The 15,000-nt window shown below is 42.6% G+C and overlaps 1 protein-coding gene across 1 annotated transcript in view; it reads left to right on the top strand.

The window, feature by feature from the left end:
* Positions 1-13,032, top strand: part of creb3l2 (cAMP responsive element binding protein 3-like 2) — a 19,466-nt gene extending 6,434 nt beyond the window's left edge. The window contains exons 2-12 of the mRNA XM_056425241.1: positions 6,837-7,071; positions 7,746-7,966; positions 8,053-8,131; positions 8,215-8,435; positions 8,755-8,901; positions 9,092-9,150; positions 9,272-9,340; positions 9,782-9,881; positions 10,114-10,243; positions 10,513-10,741; positions 11,575-13,032. Of these exons, the coding sequence (XP_056281216.1) occupies positions 6,837-7,071; positions 7,746-7,966; positions 8,053-8,131; positions 8,215-8,435; positions 8,755-8,901; positions 9,092-9,150; positions 9,272-9,340; positions 9,782-9,881; positions 10,114-10,243; positions 10,513-10,741; positions 11,575-11,635 (1,551 nt within the window). The 3' untranslated portion in view covers positions 11,636-13,032. The remainder of the gene's footprint in view (positions 1-6,836; positions 7,072-7,745; positions 7,967-8,052; positions 8,132-8,214; positions 8,436-8,754; positions 8,902-9,091; positions 9,151-9,271; positions 9,341-9,781; positions 9,882-10,113; positions 10,244-10,512; positions 10,742-11,574) is intronic.
* Positions 13,033-15,000: the final 1,968 nt, after the last annotated feature.

Genomic DNA, 15,000 nt, shown 5'->3' with positions numbered 1-15,000 from the left:
TAAAGCATTTCGGACGTAGTTTGAACATCAAAGTGTTGAAGTGCTGATTAAACCGGCTCCACTTTGATGGGTTTGTTTTACGGATGCTGCAGCTCAGCGTGTGCAACCTCTCCATCCGCCGTCTAGTTAACCTTCACCCCTCTTTCCATCCCTCCTCCTCCTCCTCCTCCTCCTCCTCTAGGGTGAGGACGAGTCGGCTCCTGTCCAAAATGCCAGAAACTTTCCTCCATTGCTCCTTTCCCCCTCCCCTTCTCTTTAACCTCCTTGTTCCAGCCTCCTCCTCCTCCTCCTCCTCAGATGTCTCTTCCTTTCTTCGGACCTTTTTTACTTTATCTGTTCTTCTCTTGACGCTCACTTTAAAAGTAAACGTTTTTTCCACATGAGTTGTTTTGAAACACTCAAATTTGGGCTTTCTAAAAATGCATTTTCTCCCCGGTGGATTTCTTCAACTCTGAAGAAACCGCGAGACCTTTCACACCTGAACTTGCCACATAGTGGGGGAGGGGGAGGGGAGGGGGTGACGCCCTCATGTGGGGGGGGCACCCACATGTGGGCGTCGTCTTCCTGTCCAGTCGTGGGTGTTAACCCCTCAGTGACGACGGTCTCAATGATACCTGTCGATGCACAGATGACCATGTTTCAGAGCTCCAGGACACGCTTACTGTCTGTCAGAGGCAACCGGTGTGTGTGTGTGTGTGTGTGTGTGTGTGTGTGTGTGTGTGTGCGTGTGTGTGTGTGCCTCTGCTTGGCAAGAGTCCGGAGGAATTGGGATCGGAAGGCGCGTCCAAACAAGTTTCCCCCGTGAGCGATTGCCAGTGATTCTACTCGAGACATTGACCCAGTTTATTACCCAGAATCCATCGGGAGATGGATGAGGCAGGACCCCCCCCCCCCCCCACACACACACACATGTTTTGTGGGATGAATCCTGCAGCCAAACAAACCCGCAGGAAACCTGAGAGGTGATGGTCATCGAGAGGAAAGAGCTGGAAAAACTAGAACGGGAGGCGGGGAGAGAGAGAGAGTGTGTCTGTCTGTGTGTGTGTGTGTGTGTGTGTGTTTAGTGGAACTTGACCGATCAGTGTTACAGTGCAGAGATGGAACAAGTTATTCATGTGTGTGTGTGTGTGTTGACCCTGTTTCTTAGAAGCACACACACACACACACACACACACCCAGGATGAGAGGCGTCAGAAGGCAGCTGTGCTTGTTTTCGTCTCGGTCGTGTTTGAGGACAGGAAGTGGCGTCTTGATTTTGACGATACGCGGCCGCTGTGAAGTCTCCTGTTACTCTCAGAAATTGGGATGGAAAAATAATTTTAAACAAACGTCCCAACACCATCAAATCTTTGGCTTTGTTGACGTTAGTAAAAAGTTAATATGCTGCCGGCCTTCTGGAGCTTCTGTTCCTGGTGGAGTCATTGTGTAACATCTGGAGGATCAGTGTGTGTGTGTGTGAGAAGAGCGGGGGTTGTACTGGGTGATCGGCCAGAATGACACAGACTGGAAAGTGTGTGTGTGTGTGTGTGTGTGTGTGTGTGTGTGTGTGTGTGTGTGTGTGTGTGTGTGTGTGTGTGTGTGTGTGTGTGTGTGTGTGTGTGTGTGTGTGTGTGTGTGTGTGTGTGTGTGTGTGTGTGTGTGTGTGTGTGTGTTTTGGGGGGAGGAGATTCAATCTCAAAGACTAGAAACTGTGAGCTTTTTCCATTTGTCATCGTCTGGGTCTATTTTCTCTATATCGTCTCTGTTGTAAGGCTTCACACACACACACACACACACACACACTCTAATATCAGCAGAGTGTCGGTCAGATAGCGGCTGACTCATCGATGTGAACTTTGACTGCTGTGGTTCTGCTTACACTCCTTTAATTAATAAGAGACTTTAAAGGTTTCGAGGGCGTCAAACAGGAAGTGGACGTTGGGAGCTGGTCTGTCATTGATCTGCTGGGATTTGTGTGTGTGTGTGTTTGTGTGCGTGTGTGTGTGTGTGTGTTTGTGTTCCTGTCGTCCCACTGTGGAGGGTAAACACCTGCTGGATGTCACGCCTTCTGTTATTATCTCACATCCTGTTGTTTACATCCGTTAACATTGACTCCGCCCCCTAAACAAATCTGTTCAAAGAACAAGCTGATATATATATATATATATATGTTTATATATGTTTTCTATACTTTATTAAGCTTTTAAATGTGATTTTCTTTCTGTTTAGCGCATGTAGACCACAACATGCTCAATAAAAGTGTGTTTTATGTGTATAAAAACACATAAAACACACTTTTTCTTCTCAAATATCCTCTAAATGCATGTTAATTAATGTATTTTACATTTTGGAGACACACATTCTTCTTTAACTGATAAATAGTTTGTATGAAAGAAGATGAAAAGTTAGTTTTCCTACGAAAAGCTCAACAACAACAACAACTCTTTAAATGCGTATACGCTCTTTTCAAAATAAAGGTTGGGGAACAAAAGCCCCTTTGTTGTTACATTGAGGGAAAGATCATTGTTTTCGTTGAAGTGGCGTTCCTGATCTCCTTCCTTCCTGACGCTCTCATCGCGTTGTTGCATCTCGAGCTCTGGGATCGTTTAACGTGTCTGGAGGCTGCGGCACGCGGCCGGCGCTCGAGGCTCGAGGCCTGAGACGTGTTTTTAACGTGTGCTCACACGTCGCCTCGTTCCTTATCGGTGGAGGCAGCTCGAGTCACATCATCCGAGACAAATTATATATTGTGTGTGTGTGTGAGTGTGTGTGTGAGTGTGTACTTCCATCCCTGTGAGAACATTTCTATGGAGCGAGGTCACTCTGACGTTACGGAACGAGTGATGTCAACCAGACAGATGTGTGTGTGTGTGTGTGTGTGTGCGTGCGTGTCTGTGTGTGTGGACGGCGTCATATGTGAAGCTGCACATGTTAAGGCCTCCAACGCCCCCCCCCCCCCCTAGGATAAGACCCAGATAGCAGGAGCCCTCCAAGGCCTGGGATTCGTCTCATTCTGCTGACTCTGACAATTTCAATGCCAGGGCGAGACCTCATGTGGGCGTGGCCACCAGACTGGAATCAAACACTGAAAACTAGAATAAAACACTGAAAACAAGGGGATAAAACACTGACAAATGGAATAAAACCCAGAAAATTAGAAAAAAAACCTAAAACAATAAAAACTAGAATAAAACACAGAAAACTAGAATAAAACACGTACAACTGGATTAAAACACTGTCAAGTCGTACTTTTCAGAACCCAGTGAGTCTCAAGACGTTTAAAAGCTGCCGGTGCGCTCGATGCCCTCATGTTATTGTGCAGGAACACTTTGACACAAAGAGGAAGGAATGTGTGCCTCTTTCTACGCTTCATCATTCCAGCAGAAACTCGCTGCTCTGGCTCCCAGCTGCAGGAATGAGATCCCACCGAGAGGTTTGGACCTGAGGACGGGGAGGGAGGGAGTCGGAGAGCAGAGACCGAGATGTGTTTTAATTGGATGAACACGCTTGCTTCTCTCTCTCGTGGTGACCAAGAAACAAAGCTGGAAGAAAAGACATAAAAACAACAATTCAAATAACAAAAGCCTGTTTTTTATAAAGCTGAAAGCAATGACTTTAATCATATTTAATAAATAATTTAGTAATGCTTCATCGATCCCTGATAAATCAGACAAAGATCTCTTTAATCTGTCACGTCTTCAACCTGGAGCCAAACGGATGAGTCATCGACTTTATCTCCACAAAACTGTGTGTGTGTCCTTTTTTATTATTATTGTGTTTGTGAAGTTGTATCATCAGCAAAAGTACACACCGATGAGTCCAGGGCAAGGTACACACACACACACACACACTCCAGGGAGATGACCCTTGTTTCTCTCTGTGTGTGTGTGTGTGTGTGTCATTAGTAATGCCAGTACTCTTTCACATCTGTGTGTTGCCCTTCAGGGGAAGGGGAGGTGTTACATCATCAGACGGCCCTCCTCTTCCTAGACCTCTGAAGTTTAGGCCTCTGGTCATTGAGGGTCAAAGTAGACGTCCTCCTTTGTTTAAGGAAAGAGTTACGGCCTGAGGGGACATTCCATCCTCTCCTCTTCCTCCCCTCTTCCTCCCCCAGACCCTTCATTTCACTGCCAACAAGTTGACCAACACAGCTATCGAGGCTTTTATTGTGAAGCCTGGGAGTTTTTTCTTCTTTTTTAAGGAAAGTGGTCCTCCACAGAAATGTGTCCACCAGGGGGCGACTCGTCTAGAAGTCTATGCTTCATGTGTTGAAGCTGCATTCTCTCTCCTGACCACCAGGGGGCGACTCCTCTGGTTGTATAGGAGTCTATATGTGTGTGTGTGTGTGTGGATGTATGTATGTCTGTGTGTGTGTGTGTGTGTATGTATGTGAGTGTGTGTATGTGTGTTTCTGTGTGTGTGTGTGTGTGTGTGTGTATGTGTGTGTGTGCTGAGCTACACACCACAACCACACACACTCCCACTGCAGAAAATGACAGTGTGTGTGTATACAAGTCCTCACTGTGGTTTCACTGGATGTATTTTATTCTGAAAAACAACTTTTGCAGCGCTGTGTGTGTGTGTGTGTGTGTGGTGTTTTTTAAGGATTTTCACAGATAATAAGTGTGATTTATTCTTATTTTTTTTTCAGAGTTGATCTCTGAATGTTTTAAAAGTCATTTAATTGCCTCCCACGAGCTTTAACCGTCGAAGGTTATTTAAACCCACAAAATGTGGCTCCTTTTTGTGTCTGTAATTACTCCTCCCAAAAATAAACCACACCCTCTTTTTACCATCGTGGTGTTTCCTCCTCTTCGTCAGATGAAAAAACGTGACAAAAATATCCTCGAACCGGGAGATGCCGTAAAGCGTCGTGAACTGCTGCGACGGGCTTCGGCTCGTGCACGCTCGTACGTGCACTCTTTTCTTAGCTGATGGAAAGGGATCCACCTGATGGATTAATGTGTAAATATTTATCTTGCCTCCTCGAGTGGAGTCACGGTACGCTGTCCGTGTTTGCGTCACACACACACACACACACACACACACACACACACACACACACACACACACACACACACACACACACACACACACAGAGGCCTGGAAGCAGCAGCCTTATAGGGCAGCATAAGGTGGCAGGAGCGTGCTGTGTTTATGCAGTTAAGAGGTCATTTCACTGTGTGTGTGTGTGTGCGTGTGTGTGTGCCTGTGTGTGTGTGTGTGTGTGTGTGTGTGTGTGTGTGTGTGTGTGTGTGTGTGTGTGTGTGCGTGTGTGTCTCTCAGCCTGTAATTGGAGCCACATGTTTCCTCCATCTTGATTTCACTCTCGTCTGAACGTCCTTTTGTCTGAACTAAATATGTCAGGATGTAGATTTCCTTTCCTTCCCTCCTTTCCTTTCTTCTTCTTCTCCTTTCTTTCCTTCCATTCTGCCCTCATTTCCCTTTTCACTTCTTTAATTTCCTTTTCTCTCCTCCTTTCTTTTACTTTACTTCCTCCTTTTTCCCCCTTCCCTTTCCTATTTTACTTCTTTCCTTTTCTTCCCTCATTTCCTTTACGTTTCCTGTATTACCTTCCCTTCTTTCACTCCTCCCTCCTCTTCTTTCTCCCTTTCTTTTCCTCCTTCCCTCTTCATCCTTTCCTTCCATTCTGCCCTCCCTGTCCTCTTTTACTTCTTTCCTTTTCTTCCCTCATTTCCTTTTTCACTTCTTTATGATACCTTCCCTTCCTTTCACTCATTCCCTCTTCTTCTTTCTCCCTTTCTTCTCCTTCCTTCTTCCTACTTCCATTTTGCCCTCACTGTCATCTTTTACTTCTTTCATTTCCTTTCCTTCCTCCTTTTTGTTCCTTTCCTTCTGTTCCCTCCATCTTTTTTCTCCCTTCCCTTTCCCATTTTACTCCTTTCCTTTCCCTGCTTTCCTTCCTTCCTTAGTTCTTCCTATCCATCCATCCTCTCCTTCTTTTTCTTTTTAATCTCTTTCCTTCATTAAAACTTTCCTTTCCTCTTTTCTCGCTCTTACTTCTGTCTTTTCATAAACTTTAAACTTTGCGTCTGTGTATGAAGCTGCCTTCATTTCCTTTCCTTTGTTTCCTTTCCTTCCCTTTCCCAGTTTCATGTGTGTTTGATTTAATGAAGAAAGTGAGAGTGTTTAATCCTGATTAAATTTAACTTCTACAACGAGAGGGAGGAGGACGATGATGAAGAGTAGATGAAGAGGACGATGATGGAGGGATGAAGAGTAGATGAAGAGGAGGACGATGATGGAGGGATGAAAGAGTAGATGAAGAGGAGGACGATGATGGAGGGATGATGGAGGGATGAAGAGTAGATGAAGAGGAGGACGATGATGGAGGGATGAAGAGTAGATGAAGAGGAGGACGATGATGGAGAGATGAAAGAGTAGATGAAGAGGAGGAGGGTTGGTCTTCTTCATATGTTTTGTGTTAAATGTGTCACCACACTGAGTCACACACACATGCACACAAACACACAAACACACAAACACACAGACACAAACATACACAGAAACGCACACGCACGCATGCATACACACACACATGCATGCATACACACACACACACACATTCCCTCACACACATACACATCCTCACACACCTAAACACACTAACACTCACACAGACTCACGCACCTACACACACTAACACACACACACCTACACACACTCACACACACCTACACACACACGTATACACACACACACAGTTGGCTGCTTTAAAGTGAAACACTTCGAGGTTCCAGAATCCAAAAGTCTTTATCGCCTTTTCTGTTTGTCGTCCAGGTCTCACACAAGTGTCTTCCTCTTCTTCCTCCTCTTCCTCCTCTTCTTCCTCGCAGCACTTCTCCGAGCTCCTGGACGACCTCTCCCAGGACGGGCTGCTCGGCCAGCTGCTCAGCGACCCCTTCCTGCCGGGGGCGCGCGGCGGCGTGGAGGCCATGGAGGGCTGCGGCCTGTCTCCGTCCTCGCCGCTGCCGCCGCACATCGCGACGGAGCACAGCTACTCGCTGAGTGGCGACAGCCGGCCGCAGTCGCCGCTGTCGCACCTCACCGGGGAGCGGGGCAGCGACGCAGGTGAGACGCCCACTGTTCTCCATATTGTCTTTATTCTCCATTTATATTCACGTTTTTTCAATGAAATCTTTGGAAATATATATATATATATTTAATTGATAATAATTATTTATCTAAATGTTAATAATGATACCAACAATAATAATAATAATAATAATCTTTTTTTTTTACTGTCTTTATTTTCCATTTTAATTTAATGTTTCTTTTAATAACATTAATATATACAGATTTTTATTTAATTTAATTATTATTTTTATTTAAATAAAATATGTATATGTTCTACTATTTATTTATCTAAATAATAATAACAAAATTATTATTATAATAATCATTGCTGTTATCTTTATTGTCTTTATTTTCCATATTTATTTAATGGTTTTTTAATAACATTGATCTATGTTATTTTATTTTATTATCAAAGAATTTAAAAAAGTAAGATTATTAGATTTTGTAGTATTTATTTATCTAAATAATAATAATAACAATAATCATAATTAGTATTATTACTATTTTTAAAACATTTTTAAATTTGGAATCTTAATCAAATTAAAATGCAAAGTTTAGTTCATGAGTTATTGCTGCTCCGTGTTTTGAAGAAGTACTGTGGGACCATGTTCCTCCTCCTCCTCCTCCTCTAATGAACGAGGTACATTTGAACGTCTCTTGTGCATCAGACTCTGACGGGGACTCTGCTGATTGGCCGATGGAGCAGGAGGACGCCATGGACGGCCTCCTGTGTGACACCCCCTCCCTCCTCCCCGCCCTCTCCCTCTCTCCGGCCTCCGGCGAGGGGCCCCGGGCGCCCGAGGGCCCCACCGTGGCCCCGCCCCCTGCTGCCGCCGCCCCCCCGGCCCGGAACCCGGTCGGCGGCCACAGACCGGGCCAAGGCCTCAAGGTGAGTCAACGTGACGATTAATGCAGATTTATTATGTTTATTTACCTTGTTTCTAATCGTGTCTTCTTCTTCTTCTTCTTCTTCAGATAAAAGAGGAGAACATCATCCCTCAGATCAAACTGGAGCCTCATGAAGTGGACCAGTTCCTCAACCTGTCACCCAAAGGTCTGAATGCCCCCCTTTGCCCCCCTGATGCTACGGCGCCCCCTGCTGGCCATTTGTTTACATTTATTTATTTATTGTCTCAGGTCTGGAGTCCCTCCAGATGCCCCCCACCCCTCCCAGCTCCCACGGCAGCGACTCGGAGGGCAGCCAGAGCCCCGCCCACGCCCCCCCTGGCCTGTCCTGCCCCTCCTCCCCCACCAGCCCCCCTCCTCCCACCTCCTCCTCCTCCTCCCAGGCCGGCCCCAAGGTGTCTCCTCGCGCCTCCTCCTCCCTCTCCAACTCCCCACTGCTCACCGCCGCCCACGTGAGTCACCTTTTTTTTCTTCCGCAAAAAATATATATATTATTATTTAGATGAATCAAAATATGTATGTATTAATAATAAATATTATTATTATTTAGATAAATAAATAGTACAAGTTAAATGTAAATATTTGTTTTAAATAAAATAAAAAATAATTATATATTAATAATAAATATTATTATTATTTAGATGAATAAATAGTACAAATGAAATAGAAATAATTTTTTGGGAATTACAAAAACTGTCATATTTAAATAAGAATTTATATGAAATAAAAATACAGTGAGGAACTTATTATTAATAAATTGTGTGTGTGTAGAAGCTGCAGGGCTCGGGCCCTCTGATGCTGACGGAGGAGGAGCGCCGCACGCTGGTTGCCGAGGGTTACCCCGTCCCCACCAAGCTGCCGCTCACCAAGGCCGAGGAGAAGGCGCTCAAGAAGATCCGCAGGAAGATCAAAAATAAGGTTTGAAAGCTTCAGAGAGACATCGTCATGACAACCATCAGAAGCTTAGACTAACTACACTTTATTTAAGATGAGGTTCAAGTCATTCGGTTTCATGAAGAGGAAATACTTTAAAAATAGAAATGAGTTGTATTTTAGTAAACATGATGTATATCTGTTTGAATGTTTTCCTCTCTTGTCTTTTCTTTAGATTTCGGCTCAAGAGAGTCGCAGGAAGAAGAAAGAGTACATGGACGCTCTGGAGAAGAAGTAAGTCTTCCTCCTCCTCCTCCTCCTCCTCTTCGTTCTTCATCATTACACATAAAAGTGACTGAGACATAAGAACGTGTGGATGAATCTCTGACGCTGCAGTACTCCTCTCTGACCACAGGGTGGAGACCTGCTCCAACGAAAACAACGAGCTGCGCAGGAAAGTAGAAAATCTGGAGTGCACCAACAAGTAAGAGCAACACACTCACACACACACACACACACACACACACACACACACACACACACACACACACACACACACACACACACACACACTCACACACACACACTCACACACTCACACTCACACTCACACACTCACACTCACACACTCACACACACACACACACTCACACTCACACACTCACACATTAATACACTCATACACTCATACATTGTGTGTGTATTGTGTCTAACTTGTGTGTGTAACGTGTCTAATGTGTGTGTGTGTATTGTGTCTAACGTGTGTGTGTGTGTGTGTATTGTGTCTAACGTGTGTGTGTGTGTGTATTGTGTCTAACGTGTGTGTGTGTGTATTGTGTCTAACGTGTGTGTGTGTGTGTATTGTGTCTAACGTGTGTGTGTGTGTGTGTGTGTGTAACGTGTCTAATGTGTGTGTGTGTTTCAGGTCTCTGTTACAACAGCTGCAGTCTCTTCAGGCGATGGTCGCCGGCAAAGTCCCCAAATCCTGCAGGATGGCCGGCACCCAGACCTCATCATGCCTCATGGTACTGCACTGTGTGCGTGTGTGCGTGTGTGTGCATGTGTGTGTGTGTGTGTGTGCGTGTGTGTGTGTGTGTGTGTGTGCGCGCTAACAGGAGATTGTTGTGATGACACATTGATTAAAATATTGAATTGAAAACATCTGCTTCCATTCATTAGCTGCTTAGCATCGGTTCATAATGTATTTACCCTCTCTCTCTCTCTCTCTCTCTCTCTCTCTCCCCTCTCTCTCCCCAGGTGGTCGTGTTGTGCTTCGCTCTGTTTTGGGGGAGTTTCTCCCCCGGTAGTTTGACTCCCTGCTCGACCGTCACTGAGAGCGTCCTGACCTCCAAACAGCTGGTCGCCAAGGACTCCTACACAACCACAGGTACACACCAAGTACACACTACGTACACACAGGTACACACAGGTACACACTATGTACACCCTATGTACACACTGTGTACACACTGTGTACACACACATTACACAAATACACAGATCATTAATGTTTCAATAAGGACGTGAATGCAGTAGAATTAATTAATAAAATCAGCACACCCCCCCCCCCCCCACACACACACACACACACACACACACACACAGTGAGATATCGACACATAGCGCCTCAATTAAAAGCATCCTCTGTTCTCTCAGGGAAGTCGAGGAATCTGCTGTCGACCTTCGAAGACGAGCAGCCGCACCTCCTCGGTCTGGGCGGGGAGTATCCCGACCAATGGGAGGAGCCCACGGCCGTCGTCATGGCGGCGTGGCGGCGCTCGGAGCAGCAGAAGGAGGAGCCCGGCGCCGCGGAGACGCACCCGCCGTTCAGGAACGCCGGCAACGACACGCAGACGTCCAAGAACCTGCTGCTGGAGCTGCACAGGTGAGGCCACCTGAGCTCGTTAACGGAGCTCCGCCCACCCGGAAGACTGAAAAGTAGTCTTTTATTTCATATATGTTTATATATACTTTATTGTTGATAATGCACGAAATTTTACAAAGGCAAAACAAAATCAAAAATCATTATAATACATTTTTTTTAAAGGATACTTTATTGATGATAATGCACATTATGCCATACAGCGATCAAAGAAGAAGTATATTGTGTTAGTCAGTTTATAATTGTGAAGAAGAAGGCTGGAAAAACAAAAGTAAAGAAAGAAAATAAAAGATAAAAATAATAACAAAGGCAAAACAAAATCAATAATAATTATAATAATGTTATTTAATTTTGTTATTACATACCTTATTGATGATAATGCACAATATTACATACAGGGATCCAAGAACAAGTATTAATAAATTTGTGTGTGTGTGTGTTAGTCAGTTTTTTAATTGTGAAGAAGAAAACAAATAATGAAAGAAATAGAAGATACAAAATAATAACAAAGGCAAAACTAAATAAAAAATAATTTTAATAATATTTAATAATAAAACATCCAGCCACATATTCCTTGTCATTTTTATATTTTATTTTGAAGGCTGAAAATGGAGAAACGGTTGCAGTAAAAACAAACAACTCTTATTATTATATTGCATTATCGTGAACTTTAATCCAATATATTCAGCTTTTTATGACACTTTACATGAAAAGATATGACAAATTGACTCCACATTAATGTACAACATTAGGTTTTTACTGAAAAATATAATATAATATCTCTATATTGCATCATGAGTACTTTATATATATATTATATATACTCTGTCCCTCAGGTCTCTGGAGCAGAGGACGACTGACAGCAGCAGTAATGTGTTGGTCAACGAGACCTCCTGAGCTTCATGTCAACAAGCCCCCATGATGACCTTTGACCTTTGACCCCCCAACCCCTGTAGTGAGTGGTTCAGTGTCCTGGAGCAAACCTCATACAGATTGTTCCATTTCTGCTTAATCATATACACTGTAGTAGTAATAATAATAATATTAATATTAATAATAATAATAATAATAAAGAGGCTGGTTGCTTTAATTTCTAAAGTGAAGTTGCACTGAATATTTTGTTTACAACTCATCGGTTGTAATCTGGATTTAATCACATTGTAATGAACTCAAATGGATATATTGATTTATTCCAATATATTCTAAATATGACACGTGAGGCTTTTTTACAGGACACTGACGGAGAACCTTTTTGTATTTATAGAAAACCTTTTTTAAATTTGTATTATTATAATTTTATTTTCCACAAGATTATTGCTCTTTTGTAGCTCTTTTAATATTCCATGTTTTTATTCCATTCCAGTGAGGCGTGCGTCCCATTTTGATACGTGTTTGTGGTCATAATATATTTAGTGTTCATATTTTATTGTATTGTTCTCTTTTATATATATTGTTATATATTCTCTTTACATTTCATACAGCGAGGGCTTGTAGCTCGAGGTTCATTTATTTGTTATTGAAAAGTCTTATTTGGGATGTTTTTAATCCAGTTAAATGAAAAACAAATATGGATTTTCTTTTAATATACAAGGAACCACAGCAACTTTTAGCACGAGCTGTTTCTGGCTTTCATCTCTCAGCATTTGCCCAAAAAAAATATTTCTTCCCAGAAATAAAACCCCAAAAAAAGATATATATATTTTTGTAAATATAACTTGTTAATAAATAAGTCTAAATGTGTGTGGGGCCTGTAGTTTATAAACCAATCCTTAATGAATTCAGAGTTTATTTTAGATGGTTTGTCCTGAATTTCTGTTGGATTCAGTTTATGAATTACACATCGTGGCTTTAAAAAAAGTTGTAATTGTTTTTGAAGTGTTTCTTTTTATTTCTGAGCTTTTAATGAAACGTGTTCTTTCACGTGTGTTACAGACGCTTCACTTTATTTTGCAATCACATTTGTAAATACCAAATTTGTTTGAAAGTGAAAGATATTTAAGTCGAGATGGGGAAAGAAAATGTCGGAAATTATATTTTTAGCAAACCGAGGGCAGAAATAGACTGCGGTTGTGTTTAGAGACTAGAAAACAATATTTGTGTATCTATTTCTCGTATTTGTACACTTTGTAGATCAATCAGTGGTCAGATTGTCATGGATTTATTCATAAATCTGTACGTTGATGCCGAGAAACCCACGAGTTTGAGCTGATTGAGATGAAGCCACGCCCACTTCTGTGCTTTCAAATGAACGGAGAGTATTTTTCCTTTTTAGTAAAAGTATATTTTGCAAAACAGATTGTGTTTGTTCTCGTTTGTTGACGTTGGAGACGAAAAGTTACAATATTGCTCGTTGTAAAAAGTTTAACGATACGGTGATGTCATCGGTGTTGTCGTGGAAACTAGTAGACCTCCTATAATGCTAATAAAAATACGGTAAATATATTTAACGTTTCAATCAACTTCGGTGATCCGTTAACTTTTTCTCCAGCGCCACCATCAGGTCAAAGACCTGTGGACTACCACGTTAGTCCACAGGGGGGCGCCAGAATCAACGCAAGCAAAAAGTTCCTGGAAGTGGCTTTAAATTAAGACGGTGAACATAGTCAACATTATACGTTCTAATTAGCAGCGTGTTAGTATTTAACTGCAGCCTCATGAATGCTGCTAGCGTGGCTCCAGACTCTTATTTTCTTAAGTGTTTTTAGTTACATTTTGAATAGAAAGCTCAAACACTGGTTCCCTAAAGAAGAAGACAATCAGTTGAACTCCATCAGGGCCGACGTAGCGGCCCAGATGAGCTTCACCCGCGACGAGGATCCAAAAATAGATCGGCAGCATCGCCTCACGAGCAGCCGTGACAGTCCACGACGATACGCAGGCCCACCGCACCACAACAGTCCAGTCTCGTAGTAACCCCGCCACAATAAAAGACGTCACCGCTCCAGTTATGGTGCGTCGTGTTTGTAATAAAATAATCGATGCGAATAGCAGAACGGGCTCTTTTAACCGTGTGATGAGTCAGTAAATAGATCAAGGAGCTGCACATTGCAGGAGATTTCACAGAACTTGTTTAGTTATGAATGAAAAATCCTCTCGTCGGCTCATGTTGTTTTTTCCTTGACCTTTGAACCCTCTGTGGAAGCACATTTGGGAAAGAAGCAACAACAGATTCAAAGTTATGCGTTATAAGAGTGAAAATTAACATTGTTGGTCACAATTGAGAGAAAAAAGAAAAGAAAAAAAGCGTATTAAGATAAAATTAAGACAACATATTTACTTACCAAGATTTACATTGAAAAATTCTCAATCAAAATGTTGATTAATGTGAAAAAAGGTTTGTCAAAATTAAAAGATTTACATTTAAAATATTGATTGACAAATTAAAGCAGCTAAACTCACATTATTGTGACTATATGAGTTTACAGACATGTGCTTCACTGCTGAAAAAAAGAAGAAGAAAAAAAGAGGTACACAAAGGTCAAAGGTCAGTGTTGACTTGGATCAGTGCAGCGAAACGAAAAACACAGGAGGCGGACAGATGTTTTTATTTACATTTTTTGAAATCAGAAAGACATAAAAAAAAAAAATATATAAATTTAAAAGCGACGTGAGAATATTCTCACCACGACGTGTATCTGACACACGCAGTCCGTGAACGCGACATATGGCCTGCGCGTGTGCGCGTGTGTGTGATTAGTGTGCGAGAGTGATACACTGACAGGGTGAGCGTGTGCCCGTGCGTGCACGCTCACCCTACATTCTGACTGATGATGCTGCAGATCGGCGGAGGAGAGGGAATATCCCACAATGCCACGCTGCTCGTCCCCAACGGGCCAGATGGACGGACAGACACGGAGGAGGAGGGGGGGGGGATTTATGGAGACGGATGCTGCAGTTAGTTGGAGTCAGAGCACGCTGAACATGTCAATTGTCTACGCGTCCGAACAGCGGTCACACACAGAATCAAATACCCAACTTCCGGCCATGGATATTAAAATAAAAGCCTCCTTTTTTTTGAGAATAGGCTGCAAATCAATTATACCCAAAACCAACATATGAACTAAATCCACGATTATGTCCAGAATAGTACATATGATAATATATATATATTTTGCCATGTGAGTCAGAGTGCTGTAATGATAAGAGCATATAAATATATGTATTGTTTGATTCATTTATCAAGATTCATGATGACATTTGTTCATCAAAATGCTTTGTTATTCATCACGATAATTTTGTGATGACCGTAATCAGCCAAATAA

Source organism: Pseudoliparis swirei, chromosome 10 (assembly GCF_029220125.1).
Source record: "Pseudoliparis swirei isolate HS2019 ecotype Mariana Trench chromosome 10, NWPU_hadal_v1, whole genome shotgun sequence".
NCBI classification, from domain to species: domain Eukaryota; kingdom Metazoa; phylum Chordata; class Actinopteri; order Perciformes; family Liparidae; genus Pseudoliparis; species Pseudoliparis swirei.
The sequence above is the reverse complement of the archived record's forward strand: the minus strand, read 5'-3'. Positions and strand labels throughout refer to the sequence as shown.